This window comes from Podarcis bocagei, assembly GCF_964188305.1.
Source record: "Podarcis bocagei genome assembly, chromosome: 1".
NCBI classification, from domain to species: Eukaryota; Metazoa; Chordata; class Lepidosauria; order Squamata; family Lacertidae; genus Podarcis; species Podarcis bocagei.
This window is the reverse complement of record NC_138125.1, coordinates 2,355,481-2,380,829: the sequence shown is the minus strand read 5'-3', so window position 1 is coordinate 2,380,829 and position 25,349 is coordinate 2,355,481. Positions and strand designations below refer to the sequence as shown.

The window sequence follows — 25,349 nt, the reverse complement described above, 5'->3', positions numbered from 1 at the left end:
AACTAGGGCCAGGGCCTTTTCAGCACTGGCTCCGACTTGGTGGAACGCTCTGTCACAAGAGACTAGGGCCCCGCGGGACTTGACATCTTTCCACAGGGCCTGCAAGACAGAGCTGTTCTGCCTGGCCTTTGGTTTGGACCATTATGTTTCCCTCCCCTTATGGTTTTGATCTATGGGCTGCTGTAAGGGTATCAGGGGGTTTCTCGAGAGCAATCAGGGAAATGCCTCCCTGGTCGGCTGTAAAGCCACGTTTTTTGTGCCCAAAAAAACCTTTACCATGCAGAGCGCCACTCTTCCGTGGCTCCCTCATTCACTGGCAGAATCTGAGAGTGGGCGGTCCTTAAACCTTCCCCAGCAGAGTAGTTTCTTGACGTCCAATCTGCGCCTCCCCTCTCTGCGCGGAAGCCTACTGCGCAGGGAGGGCGTGGGTAACGGAGGACCTCTCTCCTTCCCGCTTTGCTCAGGCAAGGTGTCCTGGCACCGCCTCGCCTCCTCCGAGTCCTGAAGCTCCTCTCCGCTGGAGGCGTGGCTACTCTCCTCCGCTGAGGAGGTGCTGCTTCCCACGATCTTTGGGGACTCTCTGTAATCCATACGGCTTTTCCCCTCTCGCCCCTGAGCCGATGGCAGTTCCCTGACAGCTACTTTTAAAATGAAGCTGCATTTTAAATTGCATTTTGACCTGGGTTGCTCTGGCCAGGGAGGGCGGGGTATAAATGCAATTATTATTATTATTATTATTATTATTATTATTATTATTATTATTATTATTATTATTACTATTACTATTACTACTACTACTACTACTACTACTACTACTAGATTGAGAGAAGGGGAAGATTGAGAGAATCTGAAATTAACAGATCTGTCCCTGGTCTCTAGAATAAGCCAGTGACACACCTTTTTTTGCACTGGGAGGATGAAGCTGGAGTTGGGGAAACAAGATTGCTGGGGTTGGACTAGATGACCTCTGGAGGTCATCTTCAGTTCTTTGATTCTGTGCTGCAGGAAAGGCAGATGAGTCCCTGCTCTTTCCCTCTTCATCCAGCAGGGGTCACGTTTGCTTAGTTTTGGCACGGAAGGTTCTGTGGACTTTCTGTTATCTGGGAAAAGGAAAGAGAGGAACATTGAAGAAACTCACTCCACTTCTTAGGATTGTGCCTGCTCCAGAGATCCCACTGTGCACATCTTAAGTTCCATAATTGTGTAATTAATGGAAGCAGCAAAAAGGGAGAGAGGATCAGTTGGTGCAGGAAAGTGTGGAGTGACTTGCGATGTGAAGAATGGTCTCCTCCAACAGACCCCGGCTGCTTGAAGATGTGAAAATCACCCTTTGCGTATCTAATTCAAAGGACGGCATGCCTTCCCCGTTGCACAGACAGAGGAGCAGAATTTGCATCTGCATTTATTATCAGCTCTTCATAAAATATATATTGCATAATAAAGGCCAAGCGGGTAATACAAAGCATCTTTCAGGCTGGCTGCAGCCGGCCGTAGCTCACAGGGTAAATATACAGCTTTGTTTAGGATTTATAAACCACAGGCCTTGTAAGGAGAGGAACCAAAACTTGCGAGGGGGTCACAGAATTGCCCCCCCCCCATCTTCAGAACTGCAGTTTAGGGAACAGCCAGGGCCCTAAACCCCACAAGGAGCGTCCAGGAGGCTCGTGGAGTCGTAGAGTTGGAAGGGAACCCCAAAGGTCATCTAGCCCAGCCCCCTGCAGTGCGTGAATCACAGCTAAAGCATCCCTGACAGGCTCCTTGCTACCTAGGTCTGTGCACCTGGGGCAGGTGATGCACTGGAAACCAAACACCTGAAACAGTTGTGTAATGAAGCTTGAGGCTAGACCTACATAAGAAGCTAAGAAGATCGTGCAGGATGAGGCCAATGGCTCATCTAATCCAACACTTTTCTCCCAGGGGCCAACCAGATGTCCCCAGTGCGAAACCTGCAAGCAGAACATGACCACAAGAGTGCTCCCCACCCTCCTGTGGTCACCAGTAACTGGTGTTCAGAAGCATTGAAGAAGAAGAACTAGAGTTTGGATTTGATATCACTACCCTAAGGAGTCTCAAAGCGGCTCACATTCTCCTTTCCCTTCCTCTCCCACAACAAACACTCTGTGAGGTGAGTGGGGCTGAGAGACTTCAGAGAAGTGTGACTAGCCTAAGGTCACCCAGCAGCTGCAGGTGGAGGAGAGGGGAAGCGAACCCAGTTCCCCAGATTACGAGTCTACCGCTCTTAACCACTACACCGCACTGGCTCTCAGAACTATGTGAGTTTCTGACATAGAGAACAGGATACTGGACTCGATGGGCCACTGGTCTGATCCATCACACTCCTCTTGCGATCTTGTGCTCTTAGTGGTGATCCCAAAAGGAGCAAATTCTTGAGCAAAACTGTCCACCCCACAGACTGCCATCTGTGATCATCTGTGATTCCTACTGCAGTGTGATGTGACTGGATACATAAAAGCTCTTTTTGGAAATGATTCTCCAGACCCATTAGGTATTATTCAAAACTTCACTTGCAGAACTTTCTTCAAAATGATACAGAAACATCAAATGATGCGTCCACAGGACATATGCCAGTCCGAGGCATAAACTCAGCATTTTGCAACATATGAACTAATTCCAACAGTCCTAGAAGCAGAGGCCTGTCTCTCCCCACAATCTGCACTCCAGTCTGAGGCTGTTTTCCTGGAGAGCTGTCTTTCTTCCATGGAGTCTGAGAACAAAGACTCCAGCCACCCCCTTTCCAGGATGGCGGATTTGCAATTCAATACCTCTCATGTGATCTAAGGTTAAACACTCACGCGTTGGCTAGCAGAAAACAATCATTAATTATCCTCTCAGTTAAAGCTCAGAGTCCCTTAGAGTTAAACCCTTTCACCCCTATCACTGGCATTCCCATTTCAGTGAATATTAAACAATTATGCTTAACAATTGCTTCATTGCAGAGGGAGGGGGGAAAGTTGACCTTTGGGACCCCCTCCCAACTCTGCAGCCCTTTTTATTTTCTTTACAAACTTTGTTGTTGTTGTTTAAAAAACAAGCCACCCCCAATTACCGCCACCCAGTTCTACGATATGACGCTGCGATCTCTTCCTCCGAGAATGTGGATGAATGCAAAAATGCTCTTTGTTCCCTGAGCCATTTAAGAACAGTTGTGTCTGCTTTCCCTGCCTCGAATTCTTTGCCAAATTGGTAATTATGAGAACGAGGCTTTGAGACTTGATGCGCCTGATCTTTCCGGGGGAGAGGAAATGCTTCCCTGCCATCTGCCGGAGCGCCGTTCCCCAGTTCATTTCCTCCACCGCACCCTGACAGACTAATCGCTGTGTCTCCCTGTCTCTCTCTGTGTGTGTATTTATGGAAAATGCAGAAAGCGCTAAACGAACACACAACATATCCATTAAGGCCTTTGGGATCTGGCTGGGCTTTCTGGAGTCCCTGTCTGCACAGGAAGGCTATAGCTCTGTGGCAGAACATCTGCTATGAATGCAGAAGGTCCCGGCGGCATTTCCTCGTAGGGCTGAGAGCATCCCCTGCCCCAACCCCCTGGAGGGATGCTGCCAGTCAGTGCAGGTTATACTAAGCAAAATGAACCAATGGTCTGGCTCATTATAAGGTACTTTCCCACGTCCCGAAGAGGCTTATGTTTCGTGTGTCATCGTCATCATCATAATTTTTAATTTATATACAGTGGTACCTTGGGTTAAGTACTTAATTCATTCCAGAGGTCCATCCTTAACCTGAAACTGTTCTTAACCTGAAGCACCACTTTAGCTAATGGGGCCTCCTGCTGCCGCTGCGCCGCCGGAGCAAAATTTTTGTGCTCATCCTGAAGCAAAGTTCTTAACCCGAGGTACTATTTCTGGGTTAGTGGAGTCTGTAACCTGAAGCATCTGTAACCTGAAGCGTCTGTAACCCAAAGTACCACTGTACCATCTTTCTATCTTACAATACTCAAGGCGGCTTACAAGCTGAAGGAAGAAAAAATGTACACCTTATAACACACTAATGCAATACAAAAATGTGATAATAAAAGATAGCTTTAAAATAAGCAACCTACATCAAAAAAGTAACATTCAACAATCATTAGAATAGTATAAAATAACAATATCAACATATAAAAGTCAAACAGAAATCCGCTCAACAGTTACAATAAATAATTTCTAAACTATGATCAATAAAACAATGGCAAGCCACAGTACATAAAATAATACAATACAAATTGAGAAGCAGAGACTGGAGGGGGGAGCAAGGCAGGGGGAAGGAGGCCTTGCCTGATGGAGTCTCTCCCCTCACAGTTCTTCCTCCAGGACCAAAACGGGGAGCTGTGTCGCAATAAGCCAGTTGAGACGCTTGAATTTGCCAAGCTTGTCTTCCTCTTAGCACGTTTCTCTCTTGCGTCCTGAGTTCGAGTGTCTTCAAAGCCCACGACACCTTTGGTAAAGGCTGTTCTCCAACTGGAGCGCTCGCAGACCAGTGTTTCCTAGTTGTTGGTGTTAATACTACTTTTTTTATATATTTGCCTTGATAGAGTCTTTAAACCTCTTTTGTTGACCACCGCATTACACTTTCCATTTTTAAGTTCGGAATAGAGTAGTTGCTTTGGAAGACAACAATCAGGTATGACCAGTCCAACGAAGCTGATGTGGAAGAATCATTGCTTCGACACTGGCAATCTTTGCTTCTTCCAGTACACTGGTATTAGTTTGCCTGTCTTCCCGAGTGATGTGTAAACATTTTCTGAGACACCGTTGATGGAATCTCCCTTGCATCTTGAGTTCGAGTGTCTTCAAAGCCCATGACACCTTTGGTAAAGGCTGTTCTCCAACTGGAGCGCTCGCAGGCCAGTGTTTCCCAATTGTTGGTGTTAATACTACAGAACAGAGTAGAATAGAGTAGTCGCTTTGGAAGACGATCATCAGGCATCCACAGAACATGACCAGTCCAACAAAGTTGATGTTGAAGAATTGTTGCAGCAATGATTCATTGGAAGTCCACAATTTCCAGCTCTCTCTCACTGCCTCCCTCCCTCCCACACACACACTTGCGTTGCTTTGAGTTCAGCACCCCAATCTCTGTTCCGTATTGATCCTCCTGCTCACGGGGCAGGAGAAACCTCTTTGAACTCGAGAGATCCTGCGCTTTCCTCCCCTGCTCTTTGGAAGCGCCGAGCTTGCAGTCGATAACAAAAGCCGTGGAGATGGAGGGTGCTTTGCGAGCAGAATTTTAACTGAAATTCTCCTGGCTGGGCTGACAGGCACCCCAGAGCATCTCCTTTCAAGGCAGAGGCCGGCTCTGTCGGGGATCACAACCTAAAAGGGACCACGAATTCCATTTCCTGTGGGAGAAAATATCCCACACTCCACTAATATTGATACATTTCACAATGCAGGGCAGTGTTGCTCTTTGCTCAAATATGTATAAAGGGCTCATTCAGACGTTTATTGTTCATTGATTTATTCAAAGGCCGCTTATCTCCCTCTCTTTGCTCAGAAGGGCTCCTGGAGCAGCTTATGTGTCAAGGAATGCAACACGGTCCTTGCCCTCTGTCTAAAATGACACGGCACAAAAGGAAACAGGGATGGGGAGGGAAGAGGAAAACGAGCGAGCTGAGGCACCAAGCATTAAGATCAGCAAATAAAACCCACTCCATTTTAGAGACAGAATTGTAGAGCTGGAAGGCACCCTGAGGGTCATCTGATTCAACCACCGCAATGCAGCCTTTCTTTATTATGTCTTTTGTGTTGTTATTTTGCATTGTTATGCTGTGATTCGCCCTGTGGTCTTTGGATGAAGGGCGGTATAAAAACTGAATAGATAAATAAAATGTGGCATGTACTCCGTAATGAAATGCAAGAGTCCCCATCTATGCTGGCATTCTGCCGGCTCTGGAAGATGCACCTGGTACGCAGGCTGAGACCCTCCCTGCCCGAGCACTGCCTGGCCAGTGTGGTGCATGCTCTAGTTATCTCCCACTTGGACTACTGCAATGCGCTCTACGTGGGGCTACCTTTGAAGGTGACCTGGAAACTACAACTAATCCAGAATGCGGCAGCCAGACTGGTGACTGGGGGCGGCCGCCGAGACCACATAACACCGGTCCTGAAAGACCTACATTGGCTCCCAGTACGTTTCCAAGCACAATTCAAAGTGTTGGTGCTGACCTTTAAAGCCCTAAACGGCCTTGGCCCAGTATACCTGAAGGAGCGTCTCCACCCCCATCGTTCTGCCCGGACGCTGAGGTCCAGCGCCGAGGGCCTTCTGGCGGTTCCCTCATTACGAGAAGCAAAGCTACAGGGAACCAGGCAGAGGGCCTTCTTGGCAGTGGCACCCGCCCTGTGGAACGCCCTCCCATCAGATGTCAAAGCGATAAACAACTACCAGACTTTTAGGAGACATCTGAAAGCAGCCGTGTTCAGGGAAGCTTTTAATATTTAATGCTGTATTGTTTTTAACACTCAATTGGGAGCCACCCAGAGTAGCTGGGGAAACTCAGCCAAATAGGCAGGGTATAAATAATAAATTATTATTATTATTATTATTATTATTATTATTATTATTATTATTATTATCTGTTTACACCATACACCAGCACACCTTCCATCGCTCAACCTGAGCCTCTTGTTTTTAATTGCTGTGGTGTGTGTTTTTAATGGGATTGCTTTACTGTGTATTTTATTTATGAATGTTTATAGTTTGAACTTCATCTGTTAGAAAAACTCATGGCAATGACTACCGATTAGTTTCCGGGACCAATTCAAAGCGCTGGTTTTGACCTATGAAGCCTTAAATGGCTCAGGACTGCAATACCTCAAGGACCACCTCTTCCCATATGAACCCACCCAGACCCTGAAATCATCTTCTGACACCCTCTTCCATGTGCCTCCTCCTCAAGAGGTTCAGAGGGTGGCAACGCGAGAACGGGGCCTTCTCTGCAGTGGCTCCCCATCTGTGGATTGCTCTCCCCAGGGAAGTTTGCCTGGCACCTTCATTATACACCTTTAGGCGCCAGGCAAAAATGTTCCTTTTTAACCAGGCCTTTGGTTGATTTGATTGACATCCAACACCCTTTTAGAATGTGGCTTGGGGGGGCAGGGGGCCGGTCCACTGTCCCTCAGACATTGTGGGGGCCAGACTATATTTTGGGGGGGGAATGAATGAATTCCTATGTCCCACAAATAACCCAGAGATGCATTTCCAATAAAAGCACACATTCTACTGATGTAAAAACATGCTGATTCCTGGACCGTCCGCAGGCTGGATTTAGAAGACGACTGGGCTGGATCCAGCCCCCAGGCCTTAGGTTGCCTACCCATGATCATGATGTGCCCACACTGTTTGTTTTCTTGCTGCTTTGGCATCGCCTCCTCTCGCCTGACCCTCGTTCCTCTCTTCCCCGCAGGCAAAGCCTATGCACCGGAGTTCTACTACGACACGTACAACCCGCTGTGGCAGAATCGGGCCCGCGTCTACGCCTACAGCCTCGAGTGGACTCAGATGAACCCAGACGCTGTGGACCGCATCCTCACGTACCACCTGGGCATCCGGCAGGTGAGAGGCTCAGGTGCTTCTTCCGAAGCTGGGAGAGGTGCCTTTTCCCCAACTCCAATCTCATCTCCTGTTTCAACTCGCTTTTTGTCTCTGTCAATTAGAAGTTTTTTGGGGGGGGCCATGCGCGATGTACAAAAGAGGGTTTTCGATGTGCAAAATGAATTTGCAGCTCTCTGGGATGCAGAGCTGAACAGGAAGATGAAAGACGTGGTCCCGGTTGAGGCTGCAGGGCTGCAGGAATCTCAGCAAAAGAAAAGGAGAGATGTTTTGCAGCAGAGACGGACACCTGTGGTGTCATCACAATCTGCTGCATGAGATTCACGTTGTGGTTTTTTTCCTGGTTGTTGAGGGTGTCGAGGGAAAGGCAAGAGGGGCACAGAACTCTGTCTATGGAGCCCAACATATTTCAAACGTAACTCTTTTGTCTACAAAGATGGAGAGTTGGCTGTGCCTGAATCTTGTGGTGCAGTTTTCTGACCAAACGCTGTGCATACATTTATTAGAGGAAAGCGTCCATACAAATATCCATTTCAGTGAAAATAACATACCCAAACCTATCATTTTAGGGATAAAATTGTTCTCAGAACGGGGTAGATTTGGGGAAACAAAACGATATAGAAGGAGAAATCAGTGCTAAAATGCGAGTGCATTTTCACAAGGACTTTAAAAAATAATCTGAAAGTGATGTAGAAAGCGGAACGGTCTTTAGGAATTTAATCACCCCACTTTGGTGAAAGTTGGCATCCCTCCCTCTTCGTCGCATCACTTGGGCAAAGGTCAAAGGTTGCATGAGGTCCCTCACAGGTGTGTGACATAGGATGGCTGTTGAGTTGCTCATTTATAATCCCACTATGGAATAGCACATGCATAAGTAGGCTGGCTTCTTCTGCAAAGAAACTGGGTGCATTACCGCAAGATTATTTTCCTAAATTGGACTGCCAACTTACTGCTGGTCACTTGTGTGTAAGGCCACTCCCAGGACGTCTTGCAAAGCTTGAGTGGTGATTGAGAGCAGGTAAGAAAAAGTCCTTCTTTTCACAGCACAGAGCTAGACTGTGGAACTCTCTCCCACAGGAGGCAGCGATGGCCATAAACCCCAATGGCTTTAGAAGAGGATTCAGTAAATTAATGGGAGGGGGGGCTATCTCAAGGGCTACCAGCCACAAAGGGCTTCTGCTCTGCCTCCACAGGGAGGGGCAGCAATGGAAACCACGGATGAGAGAAGCTCTGGTCCTTATGTTCTGCTTGCGGGCATCTTCTCGGTAACTGTGAGAGCAGGATGCTGGACTAAATGGGCCATTGGGCCTGATCCAGCAGGATCTTCTTATATTCTTAAGGTAAAAGGTAAAGGGACCCCTGACCATTAGGTCCAGTCATGGCCAACTCTGGGGTTACAGCGCTCATCTCGCTTTATTGGCCGAGGGAGCCGGTGTACAGCTTCGGGCCATGTGGCCAGCAGGACTAAGCCGCTTCTCGTGAATCAGAGCAGCGCACGGAAACGACGTTTACCTTCCCGCCGGAGTGGGACCTATTGATCTACTTCCACTTTGACGTGCTTTCAAACTGCTAGGTTGGCAGGAGCAGGGACCGAGCAAAGGGAGCTCACCCCGTCGCGGGGATTTGAACCGCTGACCTTCTGCTCGGAAGTCCTAGGCTCTGTGGTTTAACCCACAGCGCCACCTGTGTCCCCTATATTCTTAAGGTAGATCCACCTTCAACAACAACAACAACAACAATAATAATTATAAATTTTATTTATACCCTGCCTTCCCAGGCCAGAGCTGGGCTCAGAGCGGCTAACACTAATAAAATAAAATCACAGTAAAAACATAATAGGGGGAAAAGAGGGGGGGGGAGAACCAATTTCAAATACAGGTTAAAATGCAATTTAAAATGCAGCCTCGTTTTAAAATAGCTGATAAATCAAGACCATAAGGGGAGGGCAACGGAAGGGTCAGACTGAGTCCAAACCAAAGGCCAGGCAGAGCAGGTTTGTTTCTTCATTTTCTCCATTGAAATTGCAGGCAGCACTTTCTTTGCGCCTCGGTTGTCGAACTTTTCGGAAGTCAAATGGTCTTCCAGAACAGATTACGTATGACAACCAAGGTTCCACTGTAGTAAAAATAAGAACAACAACAAACCAAGAAGAAGAAGAAGAGTTTGGATTTGATATCCTGCTTTATCACTACCCGAAGGAGTCTCAAAGCGGCTCACATTCTCCTTTCCCTTCCTCCCCCACAACAAACACTCTGTGAGGTGAGTGGGGCTGAGAGACTTCAAAGAAGTGTGACTGGCCCAAGGTCACCCAGCAGCTGCATGTGGAGGAGCGGGGAATCGAACCCGGTTCACCAGATTACGAGACTATCGCTCTTAACCACCACACCACACCAAGAACTCCCCCTCCCATAACACAGTTAAAATGGCATCGGATGTCAATCAGCCAAAGGCCCAGGTTGAAGAGGAACATTTTCACCTGGTGCCTAAAGGTGTATAATGTAGGTGCCTCATGAACCTACCTGGGGAGACCATCTCAGAAATGGAGAGCCACTGCAGAGAAGGCCCCGTTCTCGTGTTGCCACCTTCCTGACCTCTTGTGGAGGAGGCACACAATGAAGGGTCTCAGATGATGAATGTAGGGTCTGGGTCAGTTCATATGGGGAGAGGCAGTCCTTGAGGTATTGCTGTCAGATGGCCCCCCAACCGCTGCTTAAAAACCTCCAGAGATGGAGAGTCCCCCACCTTCTGAGGAAGTCCATTACGCTGCTACACAACTTTTATTGTTCTTGGTCTCAGACATCAGGAGGGCACCAGATCAGCAAAGGCCATACTAGACTTTGCAGGATAAACCAGCGGCGAAGTGAGAAAATTATAGGCAGCCTTTGGCCTCGGTCAAGGACAATGTCCTGATGAGTAGAAGACCAGGACCAATTCTTTGGACATCATTGACTAGTTCCCGGCTTTCCCTGTGGATGAGATGATGCAAAGCGAAGGCTGGCTTTTGTATCTGCCTGCCAGTGTTGGTCTGGAACAATAATTACGTCCTCCTTTATCTGAGGAGTTACATGAGCACTTTGATATTCCTTACGTCCTCACAAGTGACACCTGCGAGGCAGGTTTGTCTTCAGAAAGGCAAGATGGCGGGACGTGTTCGGCGCCCCCCGGATCGGCTGCTTGAGACACAGGGCCCTCAGGCAAAGCTTACAAGGCATTATCAAAGAGCACTCGTGGAGATAAGCAGCTTTTGAAAGGGCTGACATGTCTGCGACGGGGAGTTGGCTCACCTCGGCTCTCGCGGCAAGAGCACGTTTCAGGCAGAGCAACGGGATCTGAGCTGCTTGCCGTTCGGTAGGGAAGCTCAAAGCGTTCTGGAACAGCTCTGCTTGGGCCTCGTGCTATTTGCTTTCTTGCTAGGTGGGGCTGTGCCAAGAGGGGAAGCAAGTTGGAGGTGGTTCTGTCAACTCGCACTTGTCATTTAGTCGTGTCCGCCTCTTCGTGACCCCCTGGACCAGAGCACGCCAGGCCCTCCTGTCTTCCACTGCCTCCCGGAGTTGGGTCAAACTCATGCTGGTAGCTTCGAGAACACTGTCCAACCATCTCGTCCCACCATCTCGTCCCCTTCTCCTTGTGCCCTCCATCTTTCCCAGCATCAGGGTCTTTTCCAGGGAGTCTTCTCTTCTCATGAGGTGGCCAAAGTCTTGGAGCCTCAGCTTCAGGATCTGTCCTTCCAGTGAGCACTCAGGGCTGATTTCCTTCAGAATGGAGAGGTTTGACCTTCTTGCAGTCCATGGGACTCTCAAGAGTCTCCTCCAGCACCAGAATTCAAAAGCATCCATTCTTCAGCGATCAGCCTTCTTTATGGTCCAGCTCTCACTTCCATACATCACTACTGGGAAAACCATAGCTTTAACTATACGGACCTTTGTTGGCAAGGTGATGTCTCTGCTTTTTAAGATGCTGTCTAGGTTTGTCATTGCTCAGCTCGCACTTAAGAGCATTCAAAGAATGCTGGTGGATCAGGCTTGTTGTCCGGCATCCTGTTCACACAGGGGCCAAATAACCCTAAGAATCCAGATAGACTGCTGCAGGACCTGGAGGCTCCATAATAAAATAAGTGGAGGCTGCTGCCTGTGGCCCGTCTAGTCCAGCCTCCTGTTCTCACAGTGGCCAACCAGATGCATGCGGGAAACCAGCAATCAGGATTCGTGCACAAAAGCAGCTCTCCCCTCCTGCAGTTTCCAGCAGTTGGTCTTCAGAAGCATTGCTACCTCCGACCATGAAGTCAGAGCAGAGCCGTCCTGGAGAGTAGCCATCAAGAGCCCTCTCCTCCTCCATGAACTGGTCCAGTCCTCTTTTACAGCCATCCAAATCGGTGGTCATCTCTGTGTCCTGTGGGAAGGAGTTCCACAGTCCACCTCTGCACCGTGTGAAGAAGTGAATGGTCACAAATGGCCCCTACCAGAAGAGGCTCAAATCAGTGTGATGTAGTGGTTAAGAGAGGTGGACTCGTAATCTGGGGAACCTGGTTTGCTTCCCCGCTCCTCCACATGCAGCTGCTGGGTGACCTTGGGCCAGTCACACTTCTCTGAAGTCTCTCAGCCTCACTCACCTCACGAGTGTTTGTTGGGGGGGAGGAAGGGAAAGGAGAATGTTAGCCGCTTTGAGACTCCTTAGGGTAGTGATAAAGCAGGATATCAAATCCAAACTCTTCTTCTTCTTCTTCATCTATGGACTGTCCCCTAAAGTTATGGTGACTGGTCCAGGAAGGGGGTGCAAAGAACATCCATTTTCATTCATTTGCGTTCATTTGGTTAATTGGTTCATTCATTCATCAAGTGCAAATCCATAAATGTGCACCTCAAAACCTCAGTGATGGTGCCACTCCCTGGTTTAGGAAGTTGTGACTGTTTAGCCTGGAGAAGAGGTGACTGTGGGGTGAGATGATCGTTGTCTTCAAAGATCCAAAGGGCTGTCACATGGAAGATGGAGCAAGCTTGTTTTCTATTGCTCTGGAAGGGAGGAGATTCTGTGGGATGTGAAACACAAGAGCAGTCAAGTACAACATTCCTAGAGTGAACATGTTTACACATGGGGAGGAATGTTTGTCCAGCCAGCAGGTAAACTTCCTGTTTCCTTCTGGGCTGGGACAGACTTCCTCTGCATGTGACTAGAGGTGGGCGTGGCCTCACCTGTGCAGGTAACAACAAAAGCACAGGGCAGGGCAGCCATCTCTCTTTGACTACATGCATCAAAGAAGCAACATCTGCTTAGCCAAAGATGCTCTCTTGGCCTCCAGCCAAGAGAGGACAGAGGGACTGTCTTCTTATGAGATAGTTTCCAGGTGTATATTACTTTTCTAAGCTAAGTCTGCCTTCTGGGATCCGATTGTGAACAGAATGTGAGTAAACTCTTTTTATACTTTTATAGAAGACTGTGTCATGTCTTATCTTTTATGAGGGAATAAGGGGGAAATACCAGAACAGTTATTATAGAGGCTTTAGCGAGCCTGAGCAAATGCATCCGCTGTGAGTTTAAAAAGGGGAATGTTACTCTGCTAAATTGCGAACTTGTTAACACAAGTTGGAAAGGCTATAATCAAACAAAATATCCTCTCCTGCATCCCTGAACATCCCCACAGATTCCAGCTAAATATTAGGCAAGAACCGTTCAACAGTAGAGCGGTCTGCCTCTGAAAATGGTGGGCTCCCTACTGAAGGTTTCTGAGCAGAGCTTGACTGGCCACCTGCTATGGATGCTTTTGTTGAGATTGCAGAGGGTTGGACTAGAGAACATTTGGGGATCCCTTCCAACTCTACAGTTCTATCAGTGTATTGTTCTCACCCACCTTGGAACCTTATGGTGAAGGGTGAGTAGGACATCTTTCAAATAAACAGCCGCAATCTTTTAAATGTCCTGAAGTGCCCATCAGGGAGCCTTCACTTGGAGCTGCTCTTGACTGTGTTATGTGACTCAACTGCAAATGGGGATTTTCACGTGTGTGTTTGTTTGAGGAAGAGAGAAAGAGACTCCCCTCTCTTCCTTCATTATGCCGTGATATCTCCTGGAGCCAGGGTGATAATTAGACGCCTTCTTCCCTGTTAACACCTGCTGCGAATTTGCTTAAGAGTTAGTCTGCCCAGCGATAACGTTCAAGAAATCTCTCAATGCAAACACATTTGCAGAAGTGAATATCCCTCTTTGACTCAGTTGTGGAACCTGATAAGGAGTGGGAATGAGTGTTAAATAATACAGTTTGATCTTTAGGCACACCACTCTTCCTGGGGTGGTTTGAAGGCAGATCAAATTCTCACCCACATGTTAAAAAGAAAAGAAAAAACCAGCTCAAGGGACTTTCCTCATCTGCAACCGTAACACTTAAAAAAATCTCATCAATAGTCCTGTGACCCCTTTTACCTGTGGAAAAGGCAGCTATGCTATGTGCCACTTCAATCCTATGCCTGCTGTTGTAGGACTTGACCCCATTGAATTCAATGCAGTTTAAACTCTGAGTAGACATACTTAGAGCTACAGTCTTACTCATCTTTACCTGGGATTACAGATAAAATAAAGCTTATGTTCTCACTGAAAGCCATGAGAATTCATTCTGAGAAGACATGTTGAGGATTGTGATGTTGATTCCAGGTGTGGTAAGAATCTTATACAATTCTTGCTATCCAGATTGGTCCAAGGATAGCTCGTCCTACAGGCGAGTAGGACCCTGGCAGAGACGCATGCCTAACTGGCATGTTCTCTCGCTCCTGGTCGATCATTCGGGAGCTCCAAAAGCTTTCTTCAGCCCGAACATCACAGCGACCGATGCCAACCGACACCGGCACACTTAGGGATCTGCAGAGTTTGCGCATCATGCGTGACAGACCTCAGCAACTCAGCATTTTGGCTAATCTACTTTATTTACATATCAACACACACGGAGCACTGCAACATGGCTTCCTCTCTCTCTAGCATCAGACAGCAAAGAGAAAAAGAACAAAAGACAATAGTCCCACTTCACGGAACACAGTAACACAAACATCCTGTCTCCGTCACTTCCCACTCTGTGGAGTCAAAACATACACCGTCATGTGAAAGACAATAATCCCATGACTGCAATCATGGAGCAGGAATTCTAACAGTCACATCCTTTACACAGCTGCGTGGATCTTTTCAGACACCAACTTTGGTCCGACTTACAACTGGATCTGTACCAAGAACATCCTCCACCATTTCTGTTTCTCCTCTATTGTTCAAAAGTGTGTTCCTTACCCTCTGCTTTTACAAATCCAGTTTTCTGCTGTGACATACACAAGCTGGTCAGGGATGGAGGTTGGAGCTGAAGGTGACCAGGGGAGGTTGACGAAGAAGGTGACGGGTTTGGTGAGAAATGGCTGCGGGAGTTCAGTGTGTTTAGCCTGGAGAAGAGAAGAAGACTGACAGTGGAGAAGGTGGCCACCTTCCAATATCTGAAGGGCTACCAAGCGGAAGATGGAGGAAGCTTGTTTTCTGCTGCTCCAGAGGGCAGAAAGGACCCCAACCAATGGATTCAAATGACAGGAAAGGAGATTCTAACTAAAGATCAGGAAGAACTTTCTGACAGGAAGAGCTGTTCAACAGAGCTTGGATGACCACCTGTCTTGGAGGTTTTAGCTAAGATCCCTGCATTGCAGGGGGTTGGACTAGATGACCCCGGCGTTCCTTCCAACTCTACAATTCTACGATTCCATGAATCCATTTTCTGTCTTTTGGAAACCTTTTCTGCACTGTCAAAAAGTCCATCACTTTCAGTTTTTTTATGGCAGTGTCCTAAAGTCAGGGAAGGGAACCAGCCCTGTGGCCAAACCTTGGCATTATCAGGACCAGCCTCTGACCAGCTGAGCTATCCAGCTATCCAGGGATTGGAATATTTGGATGACTTTCAACGGCAGACAAATTGTATATATTTAGGCGACACTCGCCTTTATGGAGTGGGCTAGGGTTCGTTTTTATTTATTTTACATTCATTTCATAAAATCTATATGCCACTTGATTGTAGGGGGGAAACCCTCAAAGATTAAAAAAAAATTCAAATTATCACTAAAACGTTTACAACCATCATTTAAAACATACACACAGTTAAAGCCGCAATAGAGTAGACTAAAACTCAGTAAAACTCAAACTTCCTAAACATCTGGGTAGGCTGGTCTAAAAAAGAATGTGCTTCCGCAGGTGCTGAGAAGAATACAGTGGAAATGCCGCCCTGATATCAATAAGCAGGGAGTTCCAACGTGTCCACCACACTTTTCTGTCTGATGTTTAAGCCCTGCTAAAGATAATAATAATAATAATAATAATAATAATAATAATAATAATAATAAAATTTTATTTATACCCCGCCCTCCCCAGCCAAGGCCGGGCTCAGGGTGGCTAACAGGCAATAATAAAAACAAGTCGAATGAATACAACTTAAAAACAAGATTAAAATGCAACAATTAAAATATTGAAACATTAAAATATTAAAATGTAGCCTCATCGCAGGAAGAGAAAGGAAAAAGGAAAAAGAAAGAGGGGGAGGGAATCAAACTGATTCCAAGCCAAAGGCCAAGCAGAACAACTCTGTCTTACAGGCCCTGTGGAAAGAAATCAGATCCTGCAGGGCCCTGGTCTCATGAGGCAGAGCGTTCCACCAGGCCGGGGCCAGTGTTGAAAAGGCCCTGCTCTGGTTGAGGCTAATCTGACTTCATTAGGGCCTGGGACCTCTAGGGTGTTGCTATTTACGGACCTTAAGGTCCTTCATGGGGCATACCGGGAGAGGCAGTCCCGTAGGTATGAGGGTCCTAGGCCATGATGAGGAATGATGAGGAATCTGTCAATTTAGGTCACACTGGAACCAAGCTATTTGAGGAACTGCTTGAAGAACCCATATAGAATCTTAGAATCCTAGAACTGTAGAGCTGGATGAGGCCCTGAGGTTCATCTAGACCAGTGTTTCCCAACCTTTTTTGGGCAAAGGCACACTTGTTTCATGAAAAAAATCTCGAGGCACACCACCATTAGAAAATGTTTAAAAAATTAACTCTGTGCCTATATTGACTATATATAAAGTAATTCTCTTTAATAGGAATCAAATAAACACAAAGAAAGTATTTTACATTGTCTGGTTTTGTTTTTAACAGAAATGATTGTGCGTGTTTTTGGTACTCAGATACCTGTTGGAGCACCCCTCCTGCTATGTGCCAGGCTGGCAGCTAAGATTTATGGAGGGGTCCCTCCTCCTGGTCCCACTCCTGTGCAGTGTGTGTGTGTGTGTGTGTGTGTGTGTGTGTGAGAGAGAGAGAGAGAGAGAGAGAGAGAGAGAGAGAGAGAGAGAGATTTTTATTTCTCTGCATTTTATTTTATATATTTTGTTATTAAGAAGATAATAAAAACTGAGGTATAAAAATGTCAGAATAAATAAATAAATACAAATCTTGAAGCTTGTCATTCTAAAACTTAAAATGGTCACTTTTTCCAATAGAACAATTCTTTCCACTCTTACTATTTACTATTTACTGATCTAATGAAAATTCTCTCTGCTAATGAACAACCAAATGTCTCAAGAAGTACAATACAATGTATTCACCTCTCTTTTAGACCTCACAGTATATGAAGGGTTAGTAATCTATACCGTGTCCAGTTTAGAGTACCCCACCCCTTCTTCACCTTAGATCCAACATGTATACAATCCGTACAACTGCATACATGAATAGTTCAGGGGTACACTTGTAGTTATTAAAATATAACATTCAACTCACACCAACTGCATATCTTTATGCGCAACAGTGGAACTGTACAAAAATGATCAACGGCACACTTTCAGACAAACGTGTACGCACGTATACACAGCTTGGAACGTTCAGCTTAACGTGTGAACAAGGTTCCAATGCGGAGAAATCACGTGGTGCACACTCCGCGCAGTCCCAAAACTGCTAAGCAGCAGGCTGCCCTCTCTTGAGAGCCCTTGCCGTGGGATAATAATAATTGCTGAAGACAAGAGGCTCCACCAGCGGTATCTGAGAGCGGGAGGCATCGGCAAATCCTCCAGCGGCCATTACCTGCCCTTACAGCCGTCGGTGCGGAATTAAAATGGCTCCGCCGCCTCCCTTCAATAAGCACGCGGCGGAGGACGTTGCGAAGCCAGATCCTTCAACACTGGGAGCGAGGCCAATCAGCCCACGCTCTTAGGGACGAAGCGAGTGATTGGCTCGTTCCTTCAGAGGCAAAGGGAGCGCAGCGTCTCGCGGCGGGGACCCTCCGAACCAACGTACCTTTTGGGAGGCCCGCGCATGCGAACGACCACGCCCCCCCCCTCGCGCGCATGGAAACACCTGAGCAGCCACGTGATCCCAGGAGGCGAAATGTTGGCGGCGCGAACGCCTTTCTTGGGCATGCGCGTCGCTAAAGGAGGGCTTGGGCTTCGCGCGCGCGAAGGGAGCCTCAGTGGCAGGCGCAGCGGAGGGAGGTTTGAATTCAAATTCTATATGAACCGTGTTGCCTGCGGTTAAGATACGTTACTGCAGTGTTTCCCAACCTTTTTTGGACTCGCCCGCCTTCCTCCAGGCAACATCTCGCGGCACACCAGGCAACATCTAGCGGTACACTAGTGTGCCGCGGAACACCGGTTGGGAAACACTGATCTAGACCAATCCCCTTCAATGCTGGAAGATGCTCAGCCCCTGAAATCAGACTTACTTTCTGCTCCACCTTCTGACTGGCAGTTGCCAGAGTCAGGGTTTTCTTGGTGTTGGCTCCACATCTATGGAATGTCCTTAACAGTAGCTGCCTTTAAGCAGCCCTTCAAAACTTTTTTGTTTTGCTTGCTGTTTGGTTGATTTTGTCATACATGCTGGCGGTGAGTTCCTGTTGCCTGGCTGGTTTTGATCATCTTTAATTGCGTATCAACCATTTTTTGTCATTTTAAGTTTTAAAATCGCCGTGAGCTGCCTCGGGAGGGTTTCTCACTCTGAAAAACAGAATAAAAACAAAGCGATAAATGGAGGATTTTTCATCTCACAGCTGCTGTGCTAAAGGAGCTCTCAACCTTGCAAAATAAAAACGGCTGAGACCTTTTTTTGTGTGTCAAAATTTCCACACACTTTTGTTGGAGAAAACATCATCTCATTTCCATCTTTGGCAAAGAGTTGATTTTGGAGAGCGGGTGTCGAGTGCTCCAACTGAGAGGTTTAGATTGCCTTGCCTTGATTTCTTAAATTAACCACCCTGTTGGAGTGCGGGAGCTTAATCCACAATCTGACACTTGGGTTTTATTCCAGACGCCATCCAGGGCCAAGTTAACCGGGAGAAGAGCTCTCTTCTAAAGCAGCGAAACCCACAGAGCTCTTCGGATCTTGTTTGCAAGAGGTTTATGGGTGGCCAACACTAAAATTATTACCTTCCATGATAATGATTTTGGAAGAACTCCCAAGGACATAAAAGGGACTGTGTAGATCATGACGTCCCTTAGGCTTGGCACCTGATACACCAGAATGGGTTAAAGGTAAAGGTACCCCTGACAGTCAGGTCTAGTCACGAACAACTCTGGGGTTGTTGCAATCTGGAGCAGGAGAAATCAAGAAATCTTCCACCGGGCAGCCCTTCAGATATTTGAACATAGCTATCCTATCTCTTGAGAGTCCCATGGACTGCAAGAAGAACAAACCTCTCCATTCTGAAGGAAATCAACCACTGGAAGGACAGATCCTGAAGCTGAGGCTCCAAGACTTTGGCCACCTCATGAGAAGAGAAGACTCCCTGGAAAAGACCCTGATGTTGGGAAAGATGGAGGGCACAAGGAGAAGGGGATGACAGAGGACGAGATGGTTGGACAGTGTTCTCGAAGCTACTAGCATGAGTTTGACCAAACTGCGGGAGGCAGTGGAAGACAGGAGTGCCTGGCGTGCTCTGGTCCAGGGGGTCACGAAGAGGCGGACACGACTAAACGATGAAACAACAACAAATCCTATCTCCTCTCAATCTTCTGTTTTCCAGGCTAAACAAAATTCTGATCTTTTTCCAAGTCACTCTGTGCTCCCTCCGTTTCAATCTGTGCTTAAACAAAGCTCTTCATTTCCCGCATTTTAAAAGCCTGTGCAGCTCCACGCCAGTCTGGGCCTTAGAGGCTTTCCGATAGGCATTACAAAGTGAGGCTGTCAGAAAGGCTGCCCCGTGGAGTTCTGAGGAGCTCGGGGTGTTTTGTGTTGTTAGAGCAGAGCAACGTGGGGTTTTTTAAAACTTAAATGAAGCTTTTCGCTAAACAAAAACAAAATATCCTCTATGCCTGTGCTTTAGCAAAAATAAATAAAAATAACAACCCTGAGCGCTTCATTTCTCCATGTGCAAAATCTTGGCTGGAATCATAGAATTGTAGGTTAGGAAGGGACCCAGAGGGTCATCTAGCCCAACCCACTTTAATCTAGGGATGACCCCTGCAGTGCAGATCTCTTGAGGCCAGAGAAACATAGAATATGTGTGGTAAGAGCAGAGAAACAAAATGCATTCAGGTCTTGCTTATGGGCTTCCAACTAATCCAGAATGCGGCAGCTAGACTGGTGACTGGGAGTGGCTGCCGAGACCAGATAACACCAGTCCTGAAAGACCTACATTGGATCCCAGTACGTTTCCAGGCACAATGCAAAGTGTTGGTGCTAAACAGCCTCGGCCCAGTAGACCTGAAGGAGCATCTCCACCCCCGTCATTCAGCCCAGACACTGAGGTCCAGTGCCGAGGGCCTTCTGGCGGTTCCCTCATTGCGAGAAGTGAGGTTACAGGCAAAGGGCCTTCTTGGTGGTGGCGCCTGCCCTATGGAACACCCTCCCTGCAGATGTCAAGGAAATAAACAACTATCTGACTTTTAGAAGATATCTGAAGGCAGTCCTGTTTAGGGAAGTTTTTGATGTTTGATCTTTTACTATTTTGTTGGGAGCAGCTGGGGAAACCCAGTCATATTGGCGGCATATAACTCTTTTATGATATTTTTAATATTCTGTTGAGAGTCGCCCAGAGTGGCTGGGGAAACCCAGCCAGATGGGCGGGGTGTAAATAATAAATTTATTATTATTAATATTATCATCACCACCACCACCATCATCATTCCCAATGGGGCATCCTGGGAACAGGGTGCTGGGCTAGCTTAAGGACATACAAATATCCTGCAGAACCATGCAAGCGGTCCATCCACTCCCACATCCTCTTCTCACAACCAGATGCCCCGAGGAGAAACCAGCAAGCGGGATGTGAGTACAAGAGCACTTGCTCCCCTCCTGTAGTTCCCAGCCAGTGGCCTTGAGAAGCGTTGATGGGTTGCATCTGCAGATGGCCCACCGGCCTGATCCAGCACCCTGCTCTTTTGCCCTCCTGTTTTCTAGAGAGTTTCGGCAGCCTTCTCGGAATTGGTTCCGAGCAGACTCCAGAAATGGCAAGCGGAGGAGCCTATTCAAAGCCACGTCAATCACGTCTTGATTGATGGGAGGACACAGGAGGTGATATCGGCAACTTCCAGGATCCTGAAAGGGCAGATAAGGGTGTCAGTCACTTGCCAGATGGAGCAGGAACAGTCCTTCCCTGCGCAGATGGATGGATGATTCACCGCCCGCCTGCCTCCCTTTCTTCCCTTCATCCTTCTTCCAAGGCTTCTTGTTGAATAACAAGGAATAAATGGCGAGAGAGTAAACTGACGGGAGCAATGAAGTCTCACTGCATGGTGCAACTTCGAAAAAGACTTCTCTGAGTTGCCTCCACCCATGTGGGAGATGGGCTGTGGTGCTCAGACAGAGCTCAGGCAGTCTTGGAAGTGGCAAACCATCTCTGCCCTCTCGTGAATGCAGATGCTTATTATTATTATTATTTTTATTTCCCAGCGAGACAAAAGTCTGTCTGGATCTGAGTGAGAAACGACCCAGATTCTACCGGAGATCAATCTCCCGGCTCTGTGGCAGAATTCCTTAAACAGCACCTCTTGTCATTCTGCCGCTGTTCCCTGACAGAGCGAGTGCTAAACACATGTCAAGAGGGTTTTGATGGGTAACAATCTTGTGGAAGTTGAAAACCTTTAAGTTTCCGGAGCGAGCTGTCCTCCCTCCCGTACCCACCACCCCTCCAGCTGCAACAGCGGCGATCACCAAGATCCCTCGGAGCTGAAAAAATTGAGCTGTCACTCAAGCTCCGCAGGAGGAGACGAAGCCAGTGAAAGGGAACAGGGCCTGTCATTGTCTGCTCCCCCCCCCCCTCTTATGTACGGGTGACCATCACAAGCTGGCAAAAGGCCTCAATCAATGCTGCTTGAGGAAAAGCAAGCAATGTACAGATTCACCTTAAAGCTCTCTTTTTATTCAGGGACCTGCATGTTGCTTTGGCATCTGTCTGTCTCAGGAGACAATGGAACCAGGGCCGCCTTACCCATGGGCACTAGGGGTGCGGGGCACCCGGGTGCTGGGCTCTCAGGGGTGCCAGGCCGAGAGTCCAGGGCTGAGATTTGGAGTCCGGGGATTGAAGAAAGCCAGGCCAGCCAACAGCCACTGCTGAGCGGAGCAGACCCCTTGGGAGCACCGCAGGCTGCAGGCGCTGAGGCAGCTGGCGTTCCCCCACCCTCTGTGGGGATTGCTCCCCTCTCACAGCGGCATGGGAGAGAGTTGCATGGCCACCCCCAAAAAAGCTCCACAACTTGGGCCTGCCCCCCCCCAAAAAATTGGGGGCGCTGCACAGTTTTTTGTACCCTGGCGCCGCATATGCTAAAGACAACCCTGAATGGAACAGTGCACCTTTGTGGGTGAAGTCAGACTGTTGAGGAGTTACAGCATCTGCTGTGGCTGTAGAAACCAATATGGGAGAGACATGTTTTGTTGCAGCTGGGGCAGAGGAAGGCGTCCAGTTGTGCTACTGCAGATGCACCAGGGAGTTCCTTCTCTCTGTGCTCCTCCCAGCGCTCGTTCCTCCTCTGGTCACCGCTGGCTGTTTGCTGGCACTGCGGTCGTCTGCAAGGGATTCCCACATGGCGGGGTTGATGTCGCCAGACTTCATGTCACATTTATAAGCATCTTTGTAGCACAGAGTTGTTCTGCCAACAGGCCTGGTGCCTGAAGCTCGTTCCACATGGAGCGTGTCCACACTTCTTCAGGGGCTGAACAGTTGCCTTTGGGAAACAGGGGAGCAGGATCCAAGCCCAAGAGCCCTTTCCCCTCCAGCAATTTCCTCCTGGGGAGGCACAGGTGTAGACAGCTTGGCCAGTAGCCATCGGACGCCATCATTGCCTCCACCCCCCACCCCCCCGATCATGTTGGTTGCCCTTCAAACTATAAAATGAAGCCATTAATACTGATTTACAGCTTATTACCACACGACTAACAGCAGCAAAACAGTGTCTAGCGGGGAAATGGGGAAATAAAGATTCCCCCCTACCGTGTCTAATTGGTTAAGAAAAATTTGGCAAACTGCCTTAATGATAAAAAATTATGAGAGAAACACAATCACAAAAACAAATTAATGGAGAGGCAGGCCCTGTTTCACATTTCTGGAATTCCAATGTAAATGATGATTTTTTTCCCCCTTTCAATTTATTAACCATACTGTAGAGGGTGTTTGTTTGTTTGTTTGCTTGCTTGCTTGCTTGCTTGCCTTGCTATCTCCCCCCCCCATTTCTTTTTATTATTTTCTTTTCTATTTCATTTGTATATAATGGTCTTGTCCACAAATTTAAATAATACCAGCAATGGGAAGTTCAAAGAAAACTTTCAGCTTTTCTGAAATTGCTGTCTCCCCTTTAAATTCATCTTGCAAATAGCCCCATTATTCTCCTGTCCCAGGCGGTCTGCGGTTACATGTGTCAGGACACAACTCTGCTCTTTTGCAGCTAAGCAATGCACGAATCATTAAATGCCACGCCACCTTTTGTCCCAGGTCGCTCTCCTTCCCATTTTAACTGGGGCTGAGTTCGGCATCTTTAATTCTCCATCCCAAGCCAAACTTATTGATTCCGCTGACACACTTAATGAAATGGAGACAACAAAGAGTCTTGCGGCATCTTAAAAACTAATGTGCTCATTGCCTTTCATGGACTACAGTTTATGCCATAGCAAAGGTGTTAGTCCTCAAGGGTGCATAAGATTCTTGGAGGAGAGGGCTCTTGATGGCTGCTAGCGAGTATGGCTCGGCTCTGCCTCTGCAGTTGGAAACTGCAGGAAGGGAGAATTGCTGCTGTTCTCAAATCCACCGTACTTTTCGCTCCATAAGACACACTTTTTCCCTCCTAAAATGTAAAGGGAAATTTCTGTGCGTCTTATGGGGCGCATGTGTGGTCGATCCCTGGCTCCCGTTCCAGCCCCTTGCCCAGGCTTCCATTGTTGAATGTTCTGCAGACGGAGGCTGTTTGTTTCCCAAGCAACATGTGACTATCTGATTAGATTATCTGTTTGGAAACTGTAGAAACTGCTCCCTTTCCTTTCCTAAAGAAGCTGCAGAACTGTGAGTTGAAGCCCATAAAAACAGGATTTTTTCCCTTTGCAAAATAAGCTCAACAACTTTGAGCTGATCCTCAAAAGGGGGGCTTTTTCCCTTTGCAAAAGAAGCCGCACAACTTTGACCTGATCCCCCAAAACTGTGACTTCCCCCTTTCCTCCTCTAAAAACTAGGTGCGTCTTATGGTCAGGTGCATCTTATGGTGTGAAAAATACGGTACTTGCGAGTTTGCCCCAATTATTTGGTTGGCCTCTATGAGAACAGGAGGCTGGACATGACAGGCCGCTGGCTTGATCCAGGAGGGCTCCTCTGACGTTGTTGTCAAGCTCTACCTTTTTAATCATTTTTTTTTAATGATTAAACTGATTAATTTAGGAATGTCCTTTTGCATATTTGCCGCAAGACCTTTTTTTTACAGACATATCATGAAGCAACTAAAGTTGTTTTTAAAACAGTGGGCGGGGGGTGCAGAAACATAACTGAAAATCATTTTTAAAACAACCCCAAATTTATTGATTTAAATTGTTTTTTTATTATTCAATTTGTAAACTGCACTTCACCCGAATATCACAGGGCAATTCACAACAAATGAACTCCTGGTGCAAAGACCTTCTCATCTAGCTGGGAAACCTTGTTGTGGGGGGGGGGGGAGGCGAAATTGGCTTCAATCGCTTCTGGGGGAAAAAAGAGAGTGGGCATTTATTGCTTTCTTGATCCGTTCTTCAGGGCTCTATTGCCGTTTTACATGTTGGAAGCAGCTCTGTGAGAGAACGGCCTTGAAAATCGGCCGTACGATCTCAAAACAAGCAAACAAATTTGCTCACTTACATCCTAATGAATAATGGAGAGTGGCCCACCCGTCTCCCTCTCGGGTCAAATGGAAACTCTCTCTGCAAGCGAACCGTCTCCCCATGCAATTTCCCAGGGAAAGAAGCGATGTTTAAAGAGGCATCTCTGCTCTGGCTTCCTTGCACCTTGAGCGGTTTGTTCCCATCAGCCAGGCTAGCGCAGGATGTCAAAGGAAATCAAGCCTCCACACTGAGGTTGGGCAAAGGTTTGTTAAAAGACTCTGTTTATGAAGACAAGGCAATTGCCTCCACCAGCCAGACTTTGTTCTGAACTGATTGATAGGGTTTTCTCGCTACATACATAGAAATCGTAGAATCTTAGAGCTGGAAGGGACCACAAGCATAATCTAGTCCAACCCCCTGCGATGCTACTGTTTAATGTGGCGTCGTAGTGCTTTCTTATTATTATTATTATTCAAAATTATAACAAGACATATTATCCAAAAACATATCATCCTTGTTTTTTCCCCATTTTTCCTC

The 25,349-nt window shown here is 47.3% G+C and overlaps 1 protein-coding gene across 2 annotated transcripts in view; it reads left to right on the top strand.

Moving 5' to 3' along the window:
- MDGA2 (MAM domain containing glycosylphosphatidylinositol anchor 2) overlaps positions 1 to 25,349 on the top strand; it is a 412,109-nt gene that overhangs the window by 353,533 nt on the left and 33,227 nt on the right. For both annotated transcript variants that reach the window (XM_081195650.1, XM_081195649.1), the window contains exon 10: positions 7,415 to 7,563. In XM_081195650.1, the coding sequence (XP_081051776.1) occupies positions 7,415 to 7,563 (149 nt within the window). The remainder of the gene's footprint in view (positions 1 to 7,414; positions 7,564 to 25,349) is intronic.